The sequence below is a fragment of the Symphalangus syndactylus genome, chromosome 21 (assembly GCF_028878055.3).
Source record: "Symphalangus syndactylus isolate Jambi chromosome 21, NHGRI_mSymSyn1-v2.1_pri, whole genome shotgun sequence".
Classification (NCBI taxonomy): Eukaryota; Metazoa; Chordata; class Mammalia; order Primates; family Hylobatidae; genus Symphalangus; species Symphalangus syndactylus.
The window spans coordinates 76,274,635-76,295,085 of NC_072443.2; the positions used below are offsets into that span (position 1 = coordinate 76,274,635).

The window sequence follows — 20,451 nt, forward strand, 5'->3', positions numbered from 1 at the left end:
TGCTACTATGCCAGGCTAATTTTTGTACTTTTTGTAGAGACAGGGTTTCACCAGGTTGCCCAGGGTTGTCTCGAACTCCTGGGCTCAAGCAACCCACCTGTCTCAGCCTCCCAAATCAACCCACCTGCCTTGGCCTCACAAAGTGGCTTACAGGCATGAGCCACCACACCCGACCTTGGTTGTTTAGATTTTATTATGACTATGTAACTATTTACCAGTGTATTTTTTTAAAAAATACTAGTCATTAAGGTCAGCTTAAAGCTTAGTTTGTGCGTGGGCATTTTCTGACATTTATACTTAAAAATATGCTTAATTTATCCAGTAGTCATTCCAGAGCAGGTTGTTGAAGTTCCATGTAGTTGTGCAGTTTTGAGTGAGTTTCTTACTCCTGAGTTCTGATTTGATTGCAGTGTGGTCTGAGAGACTGTTAGGATTTCCGTTCTTTTGCATTTGCTACGGAGTGTTTTACTGCCAATTATGTGGTCAATTTTGGAATAAGTACAATGTGGTGATGAGAAGAATGTATATTCTGTTGATTTGGGGTGGAGAGTTCTGTAGATGTCTATTAGGTCTGCTTGGTCCAGAGCTGAGTTCAAGTCCTGAATATCCTTGTTAATTTTCTGTCTAGTTGACCTGTCTAATATTGACAGTGGGATGTTAAAGTCTCCCACTATTATTGTGTGGGAGTCCAAGTCTCTTTGTAAGTCTCTAAGAAGTTGCTTTATGAATCTGGGTGCTCTTGTATTGGGTGCATATATATTTAGAATGGTTCGCTCTTCTTGTTGCGTTGATCCCTTTATCATTATGTAATGCCCTTCTTTGTCTCTTTTGATCTTTGTTAGTTTAAAGAGTGTTTTAGCTGAGACTATGACTGCAACCCCTGCTTTTTTTTTGCTTTCCATTTGCTTGGTAAATATTCCTCCATCCCTTTATTTTGAGCCTATTTGCACATGAGATGGGTCTCCTGAATACAGCACACTGATGGGTCTTGACTCTTTACCTGGTATGCCAGCCTGTGTCTTTTAATTGGGGCATTTACCCTGTTTACATTTAAGGTTAATATTGTTATGTGTGAATTTGATCCTGTTGTTATGATGCTAGCTGGTTATTTTGCCTGTTAGTTGATGTAGTTTCTTCATAGTGTTGATGGTCTTTACAATTTGCTATGTTTTTTCAGTGGCTGCTCCCAGTTTTTGCTTTCCATATTTAGTGCTTCCTTCAGGAGCTCTTGTAAGGCAGGCGTGGTGGTGACAAAATCTCTCAGAATTTGCTTCTCTGTAAAGGATTTTATTTCTCCTTCGTTTATGAAACTTAGTTTGGCTGGATATGAAATTCTGGGTTGAAAATTCTTTTCTTTAAGAATGTTGAGGGCTGGGCACAGTGGCTTACGCCTGTAATCCCAGCACTTTGTGAGGCCGAGGTGAGTGGATCACCTGAGGTTAGGAGTTTCAGACCAGCCTGATCAACATGGAGAAACCCCATCTCTACTAAAAAATACAAGATTAGCCAGGCGTGGTGGTGCATGCCTGTAATCCCAGCTCAGCTACTTGGGTGGCTGAGACAGGAGAATCGCTTGAACCCGGGAGGTGGAGGTTGCAGTGAGCCGAGATTGTGCCATTGCACTCCAGCCTGGGCAACAAGAGTGAAACTCCATCTCAGAAAAAAAAAGAATGTTGAATACTGGCCTCCCTGTGTTCTAACTTACAGGGTTTCTGCAGAGAAATACACCGTTAGTCTGATGGGCTTCCCTTTGTGGGTAACCTGACCTTTCTCTCTGGCTGCCCTTAACATTTTTTCCTTCATTTCAACCTTGATGAATCTGATAATTATGTGTCTTGGGGTTGCTCTTCTCGAGGAGTATCTTTGTGGTGTTCTCTGTATTTCCTGAATTTGAATTTTGGCCTGCCTTGCTAGGTTGGGGAAGTATTCCTGAATAATATCCTGAAGAGTGTTTTCCAACTTGGTTCCATTCTCCCGGTCAGTTTCAGGTACACCAATCAAACGTAGGTTTGGTCTTTTTACTTAGTCCCATATTTTTTGGAGGCTTTGTTTGTTCCTTTTCACTCTTTTTTCTGTAATCTTCACTGAGTTGATCTTCAATCTCTGATATCCTTTCTTCCACTTTATCGATCTAGCTATTGATACTTGTGTATCCTTCAGCTCCATCAGGTCATTTATGTTCTTCTCTAAACTGGTTATTCTAGTTAGCAATTCATCTAACCTTTTCTCAAGGTTCTTAGCTTCTTTGCACTGGGTTAGAACATGCTTCTTTGGTTCAGAGGAGTTTGTTAATACCCACCTTCTGTTCTGTCAATTCGTCAAACTCATTCTTCATCCAGTTTTGTTCCCTTGGTGGCAAGGAGTTGTGATCTTTTGGAGGAGAAGACGTGTTCTGATTTTTGGAATTTTCAGCCTTTTTGTACTGGTTCTTCCTTATCTTCGTGGATTTATCTAACTTTGGTCTTTGATGTTGGTGACCTTTGGATGGGATTTCTGAGTGGATGTCCCTTTTGTTGATGTTTATGCTATTGCTTTCTGTTTGTTAGTTTTTCTTCTAACAGTCAGTCCCCTCTGCTACGGTCTACAGGTCTGTTGGAGTTTGCTGGAGATCCACTCCAGAACCTGTTTGCCTGAGTATCACTAGTGGAGGATGCAGAACAGCAAACACTGCTGTGTGTCCCTTCCTCTGCAAGCTTTGTCCCAGAGGGGCACCCGCCAGATGCCAGCCGGAGCTCTCCTGTATGAGATGTCTGTCGACCCCTGCTGGAGGTGTCTCCCAGTAAGGGGGCACAGGGATCAGGGACCCACTTGAGGAGGCAGTCTGTCCCTTAGCAGAGCTCCAGCACTGTGCTGGGAGATCCACTGCTCTCTTCAGAGACGGGAGGCAGGAACTTTTAAGTCTGCTGAAGCTGCGCCCACAGCCGCCCCTTCTGGCAGGTGCTTTATCCCAGGGAGATGGGAGTTTGATCTATAAGTCCCTGACTCGGGCTGCTGCCTTACTTTCAGAGATGCCCTGCCCAGAGAGGAGGAATCTAGACAGGCAGTCTGGCTACAGTGACTTTGCTGCGCTGCGATGGGCTCTGCCCAGTCAGAACTTCCGGGCAGCTTTGTTTGTACTATTAGGGGAAAACCACCCACTCAAGCCTCAGTAATGGAGGACGCCCCTCCCCCTACCAAGCATCCCAGGTGGATTTCAGACTGATGTGCTGGCAGTGAGAATTTCAAGCAAGTGGATAAATAAGTTCTTTGAAACCAATGAGAACAAAGACACAACGTACCAGAATTTCTGGGACACAGCTAAGGCAGTGAGTGTTTAGAGAGAAATTTATAGCACTAAATGCCCACAGGAGAAAGTAAGAAAGAGCTAAAATCGACACCCTAATATCACAATTAAGAGAACTAGAGAAGCAAGAGCAAACAAATTCAAAAGCGAGCAGAAGACAAGAAATAACTAAGATCAGAGCAGAACTGAAGGAGATAGAGACACGAAAAGCCCTTAAAAAAATCAGTGAATCCGGGAGCTGTTTTTTTTTTTTTTGAAAAGGCTAACAAAATAGATAGTCTGCTAGCCAGACTAATAAAAAAAGAGAGAAGAATTAAATAGACACAATGCAAAATGATAAAGGGGATATCACCACTGATCCCACAGAAATACAAACTAAAATCAGAGAATACTTTAAACACCTCTACACAAATAAACTAGAAAGTCTAGAAGAAATGGATGAATTCCTGGACACATACCTTCCCGTGACTAAACCAGGAAGAAGTTGAATCCCTGAATAGACCAATAACAAGTTCTGAAATTGAGGCAGTAATCAATAGCTTACCAACCAAAAAAAGCCTGGGACAAGACGGATTCACAGCTGACTTCTGCCAGAGGTACAAAGGAGCTGGTAACATTCCTTCTGAAACTATTCCAAACAATAGAAAAGGAGGGACTCCACCCTAACTGATTTTATGAGGCCAGCATCATCCTGATACCAAAACCTGGCAGAGACACAACAAAAAAAGAAAATTTCAGGCCAACATCCCTGATGAACATCGATGCTAAAATCCTCAGTAAAATACTGGCAAACCGAATTCAGCAGCACAACAAAAAGCTTATCCACCACGATGAAGTAGGCTTCATCCCTGGGATGCCAAGTTGGTTCAACATACACAAATCAATTAACATAATCCATCACATAAACAGAACCAAAGACAAAAAACACATGATTATCTAAATAGATGCAGAAAAGGCCTTTGATAAAAGTCAACACCCCTTCATGCTAAAAACTCTCAATAAACTAGGTATTAATGGAACATATCTCAAAATAATAAGATCTGTTTATGAAAAACCCACAGCCAGTATCATATTGAATGGGCAAAAGCAGGAAGCATTTCCTTTGAAAATTGGCACAAGACAAGGATGCCCTCTCTCACCACTCTTATTCAACATAGTATTAGAAGATGTGGCCAGGACAATCAGGCAAGAGAAGGAAATAAAGGGTATTCAAATAGGAAGAGAGGAAGTCAGATTGTCTCTGCAGATGACATGATTGTATATTTAGAAAACCCCATCATCTCCGCCCAAAATCCCCTTAAGCTGGTAAGGAATTTCAGCGAAGTCTCAGGATACAGAGTCAATGTGCAAAAATCACAAGCATTCCTATACACCATTAATAGACAAACAAGGAGCCAAATCATGAGTGAACTCCCATTCACAATTGCTACAAAGGGAATAAAATAGCTAGGTATAAAACTACAACAGGTCCTGTTTGTGAAGGACCTCTTCAAGGAGAACTACACACCGCTGCTCAAGGAAATAAGAGAGGACACAAACAAATGGAAAAACATTCCAAGCTCATGGATAGGAAGAATCAATATTGTGAAAATGGCCATACTGCCGAAAGTAATTCATAGATTGAATGCTATCCCCATGAAGTTACCATTGACTTTCTTCAGAGAATTAGTAAAAACTACTTAGCTTTCATATGGAACCAAGAAAGGGCCCCTAAAACAAAGACAATCCTAAGCAAAAAGAACAAAGCTGGAGGCATCACTCTACCTGACTTCAAACTGCACTACAAGGCTACAGGAACCAAAACAGCATGGTACTGGTACTAAAACAGAGATATACACCAACAGAGGCCTCAGACATAATACCACACATCTACAACCATCTGATTTTTGACAAACCTGACAAATACAAGCAATGGGGAAAGGATTCCCTATTCCTAAATGGTGTTGGGAAAACTGGCTAGCCATATGCAGAAAACTGAAACTGGACCCCTTCCTTACACCTTACACAAAAATTAACTCAAGATGGAGTAAAGACTTAAGCATAAGACCTAAAACCATCAAAACCCTACAAGAAAACCTAGGCAATACCATTCAGGACATAAGCATGGGCAGAAACTTCGTGACTAAAACGCCAAAGCAATAGCAACAAAAGCCAAAATTGAAAAATGGGCTCTAATTAAACTAAAGAGCTTCTGCACAGCAAAAGAAACTACCATCCGCATGAAAAGGCAACCTACAGAATGGGAGAAAATGTTTGCAGTCTATCCATCTGACAAAGGGCTGATATCCAGAATCTACAAAGAACTTAAACAAATTTACAAGAAAGAAGAAAACAAACCCATCAAAAAGTGAGTGGATAGGAGCAGACACTTCTCAAAAGAAGATGTTTATGTGTCCAACAAACATGAAAAAAAGCTTATTATCACTGGTCTTTAGAGAAATGCAAATCAAAACCACAGTGAGATATCATCTCACACCTGTTAGAATGGCAGTCATTAAAAAGTCAGGAAATAATAGATGCTGGAGAGGATGTGGAGAAATAGGAACACTTTTACCCTGTTGGTGGGAGTGTAAATTAGTTCAACCATTGTAGAAGACAGTGTGGTGATTCCTCAAGGATGTGAAACTAGAAATTGCCATTTGACCAAGCAATCCCATTACTGGGCTTATACCCAAAGGATTATAAATCATTCTACTATATAGACACATGCACACGTATGTTTATTTCAGCACTGTTCACAATAGCAAAGACTTGGAACCAACCCAAATGCCCATCCGTGATAGACTGAATAAAGAAAATGTGGCATGTATACATGATGGAATACTATGCAGCCATAAAAAAGGATGAGTTCATGTCCTTTTCAGGGACATGGATGAAGCTGGAAACAATCATTCTCAGCAAAGTAACACAGGAACAGAAAACCACACAATGCATGTACTCACTCATAAGTGGGAGTTGAGCAGTGAGAACACATGGACACAGGGAGGGGAACATCACACACTGGGGCCTGTCAGTGGGTTGGGGGTAGGGGAGGGTCTGAGAGAGGAACGGATTTAAATAACAGAAATAACAGAAAATTAGGAGAAATATCTAAGGTAGCTGACGAGTTGATGGGTGCAGCAAACCACCATGGCTCATGTATACCTATGTAACAAACCGGCAGGTTCTGCATATATATCCCGAAACCTAAAGTATAATTTTAAAAAGTATACTTAATTATTGTTAATGACTGTACGTATGGCGTTTTATTGTTTCATTATTTGGATACATAAAATTTATTTTCCCAATAGTGTCTAAATGTTGGTGGACATTTGGATTATTTCTAGTTTTTTCACTATTATAACTACATTGCAGTGAAAATCTTTAGTTCTCTTGTCAATTTTCATGGAAGTAGGATTGCACTTGCACTATCAAAGGATTTTTTGTGAGTCCTAAGCAGATGGCCCTCCTAATTGCCTTCAAAGATTCCAGGTACTTTTTAACTGTTGTGCATTTTTCAGCTGTATGAAATAAGTTGCCCAGCCTGACTCTTTGATTTGCACTGGGCTCAGGAGTCTGTGAGAGGGAGTTTGATTTCAGTCTGCATTGGCTGTCTGAAGAATGAGTTCCTCTGAAGAGCCGAACAGGTTGGAGAGGTGAAGGGTTCCTGAGGGATGATGTGTCTGAATGAGAAGAAGACGACTGGGCGGCAGGGCTTGGTGATTTGCAGGCACAGAGGTCTCAGGTTTAGTGTGAAGTGGTGCCTGATTGAGCCAGATTCTTCCCTGGAGGGTGTTTATATAGTCCATGCTGTAAAGGAAAAAACTGTTGCTAAGGGCTCAGCCACACAGCTTTAGGATCCCTTCTGAAAAGACCTACTTGTGTGAAGGTGAAGGATTTTCCTCATTTGTGGACAGGAATACCTAGAGAAAACTGGCAGGAGTATGGTCCAGAGACCATAGGCAGTGAATGATGGCAGTGAACAGACAGCAGGGCAAAGATTCTGGGCAGTAGTTGTGCTTGCCTATGAGGGTGCCTATCACCAATGGAGGAGGGTCTGAGGGAGGAACAGATTTAAATAACAGAAAATAAGGAAAATACAAGATTTCTAATAAAGAAGGTGGATGATCTCTAAAATTAGTAATATTGCTGTAAAAGTGAAACAAACATCTTTAAATATAGGTGCAGCCATACATTTTAAATTTCACGGTTATTCCAATTGGCTCTGCAAATGAAACCTTCATGAGTTTGTGTTCCACCAGCAGGATATGAGTGTGTGCACACCGAGAGCTGTTCTGGCTGTTGCCACCTTTTGTTCTTCCCTTCCTCATCACTGTTTATGGTCGACGAGAGAATCCCCTTAATGTCAAGTAGCCTTCAGTAATATGCAACTAAAGGAGAGGTGGATTCTGAAGCAACTCAGAAACGTTTCAGAGCTGTTCATTTTGAACCCGCAACACTTGTGGGCTCTGCTGTCAGATGTTTTAGCTATCAGGTGTGATGACTTGTACTGTGTCACCTTGTTTAAGCTGGAACTACATTTCCAGAATCCCCTTCCCTGTATAGTTTTGGGTTCGAGTTGACTAAAAGAGGAGTTTGCACAGAATTTGCGATTGCTCCCTGCAGTTCATTGTGATTAGGTAGTGACAGACAGATGTGGAGATGTTAGCAAGAGGCTCCAGCCTTTTCTTGCTCTTCTCTGCACTGTATCCAGCTGTTTGTCCCAAGTGCTGATCCTGCTGAGCAATATGGACCCAGGCCCATCATGAGATGCTTGGTGTCTTAGTCTATTTAGTGTTGCTGTAAAAGAGTACCTGAGGATGGGTAATTTATTTATTTATTTATTTTTAAATTTAATTTTGTTTTATTTTAAGTTCCAGGTAATCTATTCATAAGGGATCCTCTCCCATGACCCAAGCACCTCCCATTAGGCCTGTCCTCCAACACTGGAGGTCAAATTTCAATGAGAGATTTTGTGGGGACAAGCATCCAAACTGTAGCACTTGGCAGCAAGTCCCAAGTCCTTTTCCCCAGCTCCTCCTTTGCCATCCACTTCTCCATCTGGAGGGGCCAATTCCTCCGCTTTGCTGGCTGGGGACTCCTAGGACTCTCCAACCTCACTTTTAGACCTGCCCTTTCTCAGCTCCTCTTGCAATTGTGCAAGCTTTGATTCCTATAATAAATCCCTTGTCTATAAGTCATAGTAGTTCTGCCTCCTTAATTGAACCCTGGCTGACTCACACCTTTGGTTTGAAAATCAGGGGGAAACATGATTTTTTTATAGCTAGTTTTCCTTAACTTCCTTTAAATACATACACATAATACAGCAGAAATACTTTCGGCTTTCATAAATGCTTTTTATCTTCCATGACTGTTTCCAGCATCTCTTGAAATTACAAGTGTTACACAGGTATTTTTGCTGTCAATGTATATCATAATAGGATTGCTTTGTCCTGTAATTAATCAGTAGAGATTTCTTCTGGAAGTTTGTTCTTTTGAAGAAACTTGTATTTTTCTGAAAAACTGTCATTTCTTCAAGTGGCTTCATTTGCAAAAGATTTGTTTAATGTCCTATGGTTTCATTCTTACAATGTTAGAAGTTCTTTAATTAGTTACAGGTGTTGAATGAGGTCACATGGGTTTTTTTTTTTTGTTTGTTTTTGTTTTTTTTTTTTTTTTTTGCCATCAGTGTTAGGGAGTTCTGTCCTAAGGCTTTTGTGTAGAAATGTATCTTTTAATATAATTGACACAATGTAAGATTGGCTTACTAGTTTTTAAACTACATGAAAAGAGCAAGATTGTCTCTTTTACTGAGAACAGTAAGATGTTACAACTGAATTGGGTTTTTCTAGAGGTAATTTTTATTTAGCTTTAAAAATTTTATCACCAACAAAATGTGTATTAACGGTTATGAAAGCAATAAGTAAGATTAGTGACAAGATAGAAGAGTAGCCTATATCACAGATTTTAATGTGGCCTATAATATAGTAATAAATATATAATATTTTTAAGAGTATGGCAAATGTGAAAAAACTATGATTTAATAAACTTTAATTTAGGAATTTTTATAGAGACTAAAATTAAAATTATTCCATCAAAAGCATAAATATGTTTTGTATTAAGATATTATCATTTTTAAACAATCAAACTCTTCAACATGGCATTATCATGCCCCCACAGTATCCAAAGAAAGGATTTTTTTTTAATAATATGGAATCATATTCAAAAGGAAATTTTAGATTTAAAACTTACATGAAAGCCTTATCAGTTAAGGATTTCTTGATTTGAAATAATATCTCCCTGGATAACTTCCTATTTGTATCATAAAATCCTTGTCCTGGAGATGGTTCTATTTCTGTCTTTTACTTATATTTGAAAGTGGCTGTTTTAGACATATATGATTCAAATCTCTGATGGGCAGCAGTCTACTGGAGAGCCACGTATCTCCAGTCTCATTCAGTCAAATGATGTGACCAACAGTGAAATGATTTATTCTAATGTGCTGTATGTTTGAAATTCTCTGACCCAAATTTGAAAAGTCCATGTCAGACATGTTGAAAGCTGAAATAATTATTTCAGTCTCAAACATGCCTTTGGACATATGGAGAATTATCACAGTATCATCTTATTCCCATTGACCCAGTTACAACTTGAGGAAATATGTGTCAGTCTATAGGTGATATTATAGTAATGATTGAAGATTGGTAACTCTCTATTTTTATGTTTGGGTTCTGAAGTCATAAAAGAAACAGAAGTGAGCTCATTTCCTTTGGGAAATTGGCATCAAGGCCTCTAACTTATCTCTATATAATTGTATATTCTTTATTAAAGTTCATCTTTACACAATATCTATTGACTCTTCTCTTGCCTTCCACTTTCCCTTCTCCTTGCCTTCTGGTAATAGATAAATCTGAAATTCTGAAATACAATTTAACTTTCTCAATTAGGAATTCTATCAACTCTCATGAAAGGTGATTGCCATGTTACATATTACACAATGCAATTGTGCTGAGAACTGGATATCCCAATTTTGCTCCAGACAGTGAACCATAGAAATCAGTTTCCGCAAGTCCAATATTATTGACTCCAAATAGATGATCATTGCAGTAGTCATCTCATTGCAGTATCAGTGATACATTTAGCATTTAGGAAAGTATTATATTTTAGAAAAGAGCAATGCTGAATAAAAACCAGCTCAGTAACACAAATAGTTGACTCATCACTGAACTGTTTTTAAAAAATAGTTGAAAATAACTCACTTTTGTCAATATATTTGATTAACATTTCAGAAATTTACTATGATTCCTATTATAGCTCTGAAATATGTCTTGTGAGCATTACTTTGTGTAAATATGTTTTCAGAAAGTCATCTCTAAGAAAATTAAGTGAACCACATTTTACAAAGCTTGCTTAATTAAAAATGTGTATTCTATTTAGGTTATGCTTTTCTTAAAGAATCGATTTTTTTCCCTTTAGATCTACTGCTTCCAAGAATGTTTATTATCTAGCATGTGACTGTTGGAGATCTATAAAAATTGTTGTAAAACTGTATTATAATTAGAATAACACTTGTGGTAGAGAATGAAAAGAAAACATTTGTAAAAGCATTGTTATAATTCAGCTAATAGAGTAAAGAAAGACCACAGAGTGAGGTTTTGCTTAGACTTTTTAAATGGCTCTAAATATTGTTCTCTTAAGTGATACTGTGTTTGAGAGTCTTACATATTTATAAGTTTGTCAGATATGTCTTACAGTGTTTTCTACTAAAATATATGTAAATTCTAATAAACTTGTTCCCATTAAACTGAGTGAAAACCTAGCCATGAGTACTGGTTATTTTCAGAAACTCACTAAGAAAGGAACAAAATTTAGTGAAGGCATTGCATAACTTTGGCTACTGCATATAAAAATAGCAATTAAGAGCAAAGACTTTGGAGTTATCCAGACCCAAGTCATACCAACTCAGAGTCCAGTAATATAATTATCAATGTCTAGGTTGCAGTCAACTTCTATATAAAATCTATTTTATGCCTGTAATCCTAGCACTTTGGGAGGCTGAGGTGGGCAGATTGCCTCTGCTCAGGAGTTTGAGACCAGCCAGAGCAACATGGGAAACCTCATCTCTGCTAAAAATACAAAAACTTAGCTGGGCATGGTGGCATGTGCCTGTAACCCCAGCTACTCAGAAGGGTGAGGCAGGAGAATCGCTTGAACCCGGGAGGCAGAGGTTACAGTGAGCCAAGATCACACCACTGCACTCCAGCCTGGGTGACAAAGTGAGACTCTGTCTAAAACAAAAAACAAACAAAAAAAAAACCCAACACCTATTAGAGTTATTTTTTTCCTCTGTCCTTTTAGCTTGTTTTTCTAAAGGATGGTTAAGTCATCTTATTCAGACAAAAATTGCATTTCATGTATGGGATTTTTTTTTTTTTTTCTTTTCTAATACTGTTCGGGATTGGGGCAAGAGGCAATGTTAAAAAAAAACAGAAATTTGAGTTTTTGGAGAGATCAGATCTTTAAATAAATAGAAAGAGTAACATTTAGTACATGTGAATCAATTTGGTAAATACTGAATGAAGAGCCGAGTTACTTTTGAGTGGGATTTAGTCATCTTAATTTTCAGCACCTTGAATAAATAAGCCTTGAATTAAATTACTTCATGAGAGTTTTTCTCAGGATGAGAAAAACTTGCTTTACTTTGGGCTGCTGACTTGCTGACTTACTATATTGATTTAGTGCTTGAGATGTAATCAGAAGAGATGATTTTAGTGAACTCATTTTTGGCCTGGGGTGTATGTTGCAGATGTGCGTAGGTTGTTGTCTGTTCGTATTTGTCCTGATCTATGGTTTCAGAGTCTCTGAACTGGTTGCTTGTTCTGCCAACTGTTTTGCATCGAATCCTTTTGACTGGAGGTCAAACAGCGACACGTTTAATTGACAACATTTCATTGAGGATACAACTGTTTCTGTGACTTGATGGTTAGTGACTAAAGCTGATCTAATTAAGCCTATGTAGTGCCAATTAACAATGCCCAATTAGGTATTCTCTTTGGCTTTCAAGTTTTGCTGCTGGAAAGCTCAGAGAGGAAAGCATCTCTTCAGGATGACAAGGATATGAAAAATGATAATGGCAATGGAATGCCAGTTATTTTAAAGAGTTTCAGGTGATCACAATTAAAAATTTGAGTAGACAGCAAAAAGTATTTTTTCCAGTTGATGTCTTCCAAAGAAAAATAGGAAATGTCTTCCTGTGTGCCATTTTTTCTTAATTGCTGAAAATTATTATAATGATGATAGCTATCATATTTTGACTTTAAAAAAATGTGCCAGGCACTTTACTATATTTCATTTGTTCTTCACATCATCCTTACACTGTAGACTTCTTTAATATGACTGCTTTACAGAACGGCATGCTACTTTTACCTTTCTGAATCTCAGTTGTTTCTTCTCTACAAAGAAAGTGATAGGTGGAGTTGGAGATTTTACCCAGGTCTGTTTAACTCCAATATCCTTGCTCTTACTACTGTTCTTGCAGTATGCTAAATATGCAGTGTATTCATTTTACTTGGTTGCTTTCCTTGTGAGTTTCTGACAATTAATTTGTCTTCTACTCAGCTTGATGGAAACCAGTTTATTATAAGACAGGGCTTGACCAATGTTGTGATGGTTCATATCCAGGGCAGAAATTATTGCCAGAGGGTACACAGGACAGCACTCTAAGAAAAAACTGTGTTTGCTTCTGAGAAAAAGGTGGGCTTCAGCTTTCTGAGTGTAAGCAAATATAGGAGACAAGAAGACTAACCAGTGAAGACAGTGAAGGAGCCTCAATGGTGTGACATCAGCTGGCCGAATGCCTTCTGTAAAATACTTCTATAGCTCCCCATTGCCTTGATGATAAAACCTTCCACGGCTCTTTCCGTTTGAACCTTTACCTGCTTGCCTGTGAGTAACAGTGATGATGACAGTGACAGTAATAGCTGAAATAACCAAACTTAATGGAGCGCTTGTTAGTTTTTTGGTTTAGCCATCTCTGTAATGATTCCTTTCATTGTTTACAATATACAAAGGTAATAAATGAACTAACTGGTCGAGGTAATAGTTTTTAATTAATCACGAGTTTTCAGGCTCTGGGATAAAGCATTCATGTGGGTTCATTTAATTTTTAAAACAACCTTCGTCATCATTTCACAGTTGAATAAACCGAGTTTCAGAGACATTAAGTAACTTGCCTAATGTCACACAGCTGGGTGAGGGATGAAGGCCAGATTGATACCTGGGTTTGCAGATTCTAAATCTGGTATACTGAACCAGAATACTCTCATGGCCTTATAGGGGATCAGATGGGTTCTCTGATTTTAAATAAAGATGACTGACAAACAGAGGATATCAGCTGTGGTCTGCAGATGTGTGCTGTTTGGTTTATTAAACATATTTGATTTGGAGGCAGTTTTTGTTTTTGTTTTGTTTTGTTTTGGTGGTTGGGGAGGGGAGCTACCCTGTTTGCTAAAGGCCCCATTTGTCACTGGGTTACTTCATGCACCCAACTTCCCTGCAAAGGAAGATATTTGTGTTAATAACTCTCGTCTAAAAAGTCAAGATTAGAGACTTCTTTCATTCATGGAGTGTGATAAGAAATAAGGATTCCACAACCCCCTTCCCCCAGGATATTTTGTTACCTTGCCAATAATTTTAAAATATTGCTTGCTTTTAGTTGTAATCCATTTCCTCCTCCCTTGCCCAACCCTATCGATATATAGAACAACTGCTCAGAAAACTGTTGGTTTCCAATAATGCAGTTATTAACTATGACCTTTGTCTTGTCTTTAAACCTTCCCCCACATAATCCAGTCTTCCCTTTGACATCTCTGATGGTTAGCTCCTCCTACTGGCCGACTGGTGCCTCTGCCACATGGAGTACCATTACATAGTAAAATTAATACCTCCTTCCAGGATTTATTTAGCTTCTTCTGACACACTCAAAAGAGCAAGGGAACACATGCCTTGCTTTCCCTTGGGAAGGTCAAGTATTAGATGATTAAACTGGTAGGAAGCATTTGAATATCCTCAGTAAACAAGCTTTGTATTTTGGCACGTAGATTTTTTTTGAAGTTCTTCACTGCATTTATTTTCAAAGTTAGTTTGAGAGAGCTTTTACCAGTTACTTGGAAGTTATGTGCCATTATTGGTTTCCTTATTGCTTAAAAAACAAAAAAAGAACTTAAAATCAGCTACCAACTCTGGATTTTTCTTTTTCAGATGCAAAAGAAATTGTTTTAAAAGCCCAGATCTTAGCTGGAGGAAGAGGAAAAGGTGTCTTCAATAGTGGTTTGAAAGGAGGTGTTCATTTAACAAAAGAGTAAGTCTGGAGGTTGTTATTCCTTGTCTTTTGGCAGTTACAGAAGATCTTGCTCAAGATGGAAAGGCACACTGAGGATGGTTGTGGTGGGGTAGGAGCAGGCCAAAGCAACTAGAAGAAACTGAAATCATAGGTAAAGGGCTCTGGCAGTGCCCTAGTTTTGCTTCTGCTCCCACAAAATGACTTTTCTTACTAATTGGTGAAAACTTGGCAGACCTTCTGTCCTAGACAATCAATGATTCATCATAAATGTTGGAAATGATACCACTTCCAACTGAAATGCTACTTCCATAATGTCACTCCTCTATTCAAGAACCTGCAGGGACTCCCCATTACCAGTGACATCTGGGGTACCTCCCCTCTGATAGTCCAAGCCTTCCTTTATTTGAGCCTGTCTTTTCAACTTCATCTTCTGCATCTCCTAGCACTGAACACTTTTCTCTCCTCCCTGTTCCTGTCACACATCTTTTTACTATTTACTTTGATCTTTACCCTCTTCCTTTCCCTCTCATTGTTCAATATCTTGCCAGTTTTCCACTGTCGGATCTTCAGTCAACTCTTATCTGAATCTGGTGTGCATTTCAGCGTTCTCTCTTTACTGTGACTGTAACTTTTTTGGGTGAAGAGGTCACAAAGCATCTTTTGTTTCATTTATTCATTCATGAACTCATTTTTATTTTGCTCTCAGTGAGCTTCTAGTACAGTGCTAAACATGCAGCACATAAGCAGAAAGACTCACGGATTTTGTGAGGGTGAAGGCAAACCCTTTGCAATGTAGACATGAGGCTCTGTGTAAGGACTTTGCTTTACATGATTTTCAACAAACATTCATTTTCTGCTTGTTTTCTCTTTCTCTTAGCCCTAATGTTGTGGGACAGCTGGCTAAACAGATGATTGGGTACAATCTAGCGACAAAACAAACTCCAAAAGAAGGTGTGAAAGTTAACAAGGTAATGTGGATACTTTGGGTCATTTTCTATATATGTGTTAAAAAATAGAAAAGAAAACTATCCTTTAGTTTTTGACAGAATCTAATGAAGTACTGCTCTTTGGCAGTGTGCCATTTTATTTTTTAAAGCTCATCTAATCTGTTTAGTAAGTAGTATGTCTTGGAGGAGAAATAAAAAGGGCTCTATGATAGTAATATTATTTATTATCGTTAGCATTTAGCAAAAGTGGGTGAGGGTGAGTGACCGAGCAATGGCTTTCCCTCTGAGAACACAGATGCATTCTATTTAGTTGAGAAGCACTTGCTATGACAGCCTTATACTCCGTGAGGGACATTCGCTGCTCCCACACAGTGGCCCTCAACCCCAGGCGTGTCTGTCAGAATTACCTATTGTGGTTGTTTTTCTAAATGCCCCATTCCTTATTTTAGGATGACTATAATTTTGAGCCATTTTTATTGCTGGGGGTATATTGCATTAGGAAGGTCAGCTGAAGTACACAAGTATGTATAGCATGTGGACACACACCCCTCATCCACACATAGAAAATAAAGCCCAGAGGAAAGGGGCCTACCTCAGTCATGAATTTGTGAGTGGTAGAGCTGAGACCGGAACCTAACTCTCCCTCCTGCCAATCTACCTTTCACCATCCCTTTTGTGTATCCAGACACTGGAACTAGCTACCTGGGTTGCAGGATCCAGTGCGAAATAAAAAGTCAGGGACCCGTGTTAAAATTTCAAGACAGCTATAGCTAAACATTAAATCCCTATACAACTACACAGATCACATGTATCAGCCCTGAAAAGCATCCATGGTTAGAAGGTCCTATCCTAACAGCGAATTAGGGTCCCACATTTTGGGGTGGCAGCTGTCTGCTCCATTGACATAGCATCACAGATCAGTGGTCTCTACCAGTGCACCATGCTGCAGGACACAGCAGTGGTAACATCCTGTTTTTACTTCTCAGGGAGAGTTTTGTGGAAAACTCTTAAGTTGTTGTATTTTTTTAATATCTTTTTTAAATATTTAATTTAATGTATTTCTTAATATATATTTTTAATATTTTTATAATATCTTTTGTTAATTTTTGTGGGTACATATATTTATAAGTAGGTGTATATATTTATAAGGTACATGACATGTTTTGATACAGGCATACAATGTGTAATAATCCCATTACAGTCCTTTTTCTTGCAATGTAGCAATCTGTGATATGGATATACCTACCACAGTTTGTTTAACCATCATCTGTTGAAAGACATCTGGGTTGGCTCGTTTTTGGCTATTACAGATAAAGCCACTCTAGACATTCATGAACAGGTTTTTGGTATAAATATAAATCTTCATTTTGGGGGATAATTTTTGGGTTATATGGAAGTCGTATGATTAGTTTTTTAAAGAAACTGATGAATGTTTTTCAGTATGGCTGTTCCATTTTACATTGCCATCAGCAATGTGTAAGTGATCAGGGTTCTCCACATTCTAGCCCGCATTTGGTGGTGGTGGTATTATTTAGCCATTCTTATGGGTGTGTAGTGATATTTCATTGTGATTTTAATTTGCATTTCCCTAATGGCTAAAGATGTGGAACATCTTTTCATGTGCTTATTTGCCATCTGTAGATTGTGATTGGTGAATTATCTGTTCATGGATGCTATGGTCTGAATGTTCCCTCCAAGATGCATGTTGAAATTTAATCCCCATTGTGGTGGCATCAAGAGGTAGAGCCTTTTGGGAAGTGATTAGTCATGAAGGCTCTGTCCTCATGAATGGATTAGTGCAGGCTTGTCCAACCCATGGCCCACAGGCCACAGGCATCCCAGGGTGGCTTTGAAGGTGGCCCAAGACAAATTTGTAACCTTTCTTAAACATTATGAGAGTTTTTTTTGCAATTTTAGTTTCTTAGCTCAGCTATCGTTAGTGTTAGTGTATTTTATGTGTGGCCCAAGACAATCCTTCTAATTCCATTGTGGCCCAGGGAAGCCAAAATATTGGACATCCCTGGTAGTGCTTTATAAAAGGGCTGAAGGGAACTAGCTTACACCTGTTTTGCATTTCCACTTTCTGCCATGTGAGGATGAAGCAAGGAAGGCCATGTCACTAAATGGCAGTGCACTGATCTTGGACTTCCCAGCCTCCAGAACTGTGAAACAATACATTTTTGTCCTTTGTAAATGACCAAATCTCAGGTAGTTTGTAACAGCAGCATGAAGAGACAAAGCAAATTTCTTTTGGCCATTTTCTGATTAGATTATGTTTTTACTATTGAGTTTTGAGTTGTTCTAGGTACTAGTCCACTGTTGGATATGTGCTTTCTAAGTATTATCTGTTACACTATATAACGTATATATTCATTTTTTCAACAGGGTCATTTGCAGGGCAAAAGTGTTTAATTTTGATGAAGTCTAATACATCAATATTTCCTTTATGGATTATACATTTTTAGTTTCAGATCTAAGTCCTCTTTACCTTGCCCTTCATAATAAAAATTTTCTCATGTTTTTTCTAGATGTTGTATAGTTTTATGTTTTATATTTAGGTTTGTGATCCATTTTGAGTTAACTTTTGAATAAGTTGTGAGACTGAGGTCAAGTTTATTTTTTAAGGGGCAAGAGGGCTATAATATTCAATTGCTCCTGCACTATGTTTTGAAAAGGCTTATCTTTTCTCCATTGAATTGCTTTTACATCTTTGTCAAAATTCAGCTGGGCATATTTCTTTGGGTCTGTTTTGGGGTTCTCTGGTTTGTTCCATTGATCTTTGTGGCTGACCCTCCACCAATACCACAGAGTCTTAATTACTGTATTTATATAAATTCTGAAATTGAGTAGAATAACTCTTCTCACTTTATTCTTCTTTTCCAAAACAGTTTTACCCGTTCTAGTTCCTGTGCCTTTTTATGTACAATCTAGAACAATTTTGTCTTTATCTACGAAAACATCTTGCTGAGATTTTGATAGGAATCTTATTAAACCTGTATATGAATTTGGAGGGAATTGGTTTTTTGTTATGTTAAGCCTTGCAACCCATGAATATGATATGTCTCTCCTTTTTTTAGGTCTCCTTTGATTTATTTCATCAGCATTGTATTGTTTTCAGCATATACGTTTGGTGTATGTTTGTCAGACTTACACATACATTGTTCTCTTTTAAAGCAATTACAAGTGGCATTGGATTCTTAATTTCAGTGTCCAACATGCTCATTGTTAGTTGGTATTGATTTCTTTTTATTTATTTATTTATTATTATTATTTTTTTATTATACTTTAGGGTTTTAGGGTACATGTGCACAATGTGCAGGTTTGTTACATATGTATCCATGTGCCATGTTGATTTCCTGCACCCATTAACTGGTCATTTAGCATTAGGTGTATCTCCTAATGCTGTCCCTCCCCCCTCCCCCCACCCCACAACAGTCCCCGGAGTGTGATGTTCCCCTTCCTGTGTCCATGAGTTCTCATTGTTCAATTCCCACCTATGAGTGAGAACATGCGGTGTTTGGTTTTTTGTCCTTGCGATAGTTTACTGAGAATGATGTTTTCCAGTTTCATCCATGTCCCTACAAAGGACACGAACTCATCATTACTTTTTAAATGCTTGTTGAAGTTCCCTAGTGAAACGTGAGCCTAGAGATTTCTTTGTCTGTGCCTGTTAATGTTTTTGGGTTGCTGGCTTCTCTAGCACCCAGCACACTGCCTGAGATTTATGAGGCCAAAGAAAACACAGGAGACTCACTACCATGTGCTTCCTTGGACCGCAAGCTCCCTAGCTAGTCTCCCTTCTTCTCTATAACTTTCAGAGTCACCTTAAGTTTTATGTATATATATGTCCAAGGTTTTTATTTGTACTTAGCAGGAAGAATAGGGAAAAATGTGTCTACTCCATCTTCTCAAAAGTAGAAGTCCACAGATTATAGAACCTTTTGATTCTAAATTTGTTTGAGAAGCTATTTAAACACATACACACATTTATACACATCAGATATTTGTTTTCTAAGTCTGTGCCAATGTGTTATGTGTTCCTGGGGCTAGTACTAGGGCCTGTGAGACAGTGCTACTCATCGTGCAGTCCAGGATTCAGTACCAATAGTGGTTACTGCTCTGTAATCAATTTAAAATTCAAGAATGTACTTTTAATCTTCTGTGTTCATGGATGTGTTACAAATAGTTTGTACACTAGCACTCATCTCCTGACCACAATTCAGTGGTAGATAGGTCAAAAAAAGTTAAAAAGCTTTCTATACTGGTGGATTCCACAAAGACGATGTGTCAACATATTCTTTGTGTAACTCACAGGTGAAGCTCTTTTGAAATGTTTCTAATGGAGTTGCTCAGGGATGAGTATTTGTGGATTCCATTTAGATTTCTCTATAACACTTCCTAAAATACTCTGTCATCCTCGGTCATTTGGAAGGCATGACGATGTCAACAAACTGGTCTTTGTTGTATAAAATTTCTTGAATTATCTCTTGATAATTATCATTTTCCTGGTGGCATTGTCTTAAAGACTCATACGTTACTCCTAGGAAGCAAGAGCTGTTTCAGACAGCAGCTAGGCTTCACAAATAGAAATTTGGTGGAATACAGAGCACATCTGTCAACATTTTTGAAGATTAAGAATAGGACTCTTGAATGACACTTATCCTAAACAGTTATAATTTTGTGTTGCCTTTAAGCATAACTACTGAAAGTCATTAAGTATTATTCACTAAACTAACTCTGCATTAGAAAATGAACAGTATTATGCCAGTAGACCTGAAAGCATATACCAAACGCATTCCTCATTTTGTATTTTGTGCCAATCAAATTTCTTAAAACAGCTTTCTCTTCTAGAGAAAGTTTTAGAAGAAATGATTATATTAATTTCTTAAAATGTTTGTATT

At 38.4% G+C, this 20,451-nt stretch overlaps 1 protein-coding gene across 4 annotated transcripts in view; it reads left to right on the forward strand.

Annotated features, from left to right (window-relative positions):
- Window positions 1-20,451, forward strand: part of SUCLG2 (succinate-CoA ligase GDP-forming subunit beta) — a 406,175-nt gene that overhangs the window by 132,059 nt on the left and 253,665 nt on the right. For all 4 annotated transcript variants that reach the window (XM_063630773.1, XM_063630772.1, XM_063630771.1 and 1 more), the window contains exons 3-4: window positions 14,522-14,621; window positions 15,481-15,571. In XM_063630773.1, coding sequence (XP_063486843.1) covers window positions 14,522-14,621; window positions 15,481-15,571 — 191 coding nt within the window. The remainder of the gene's footprint in view (window positions 1-14,521; window positions 14,622-15,480; window positions 15,572-20,451) is intronic.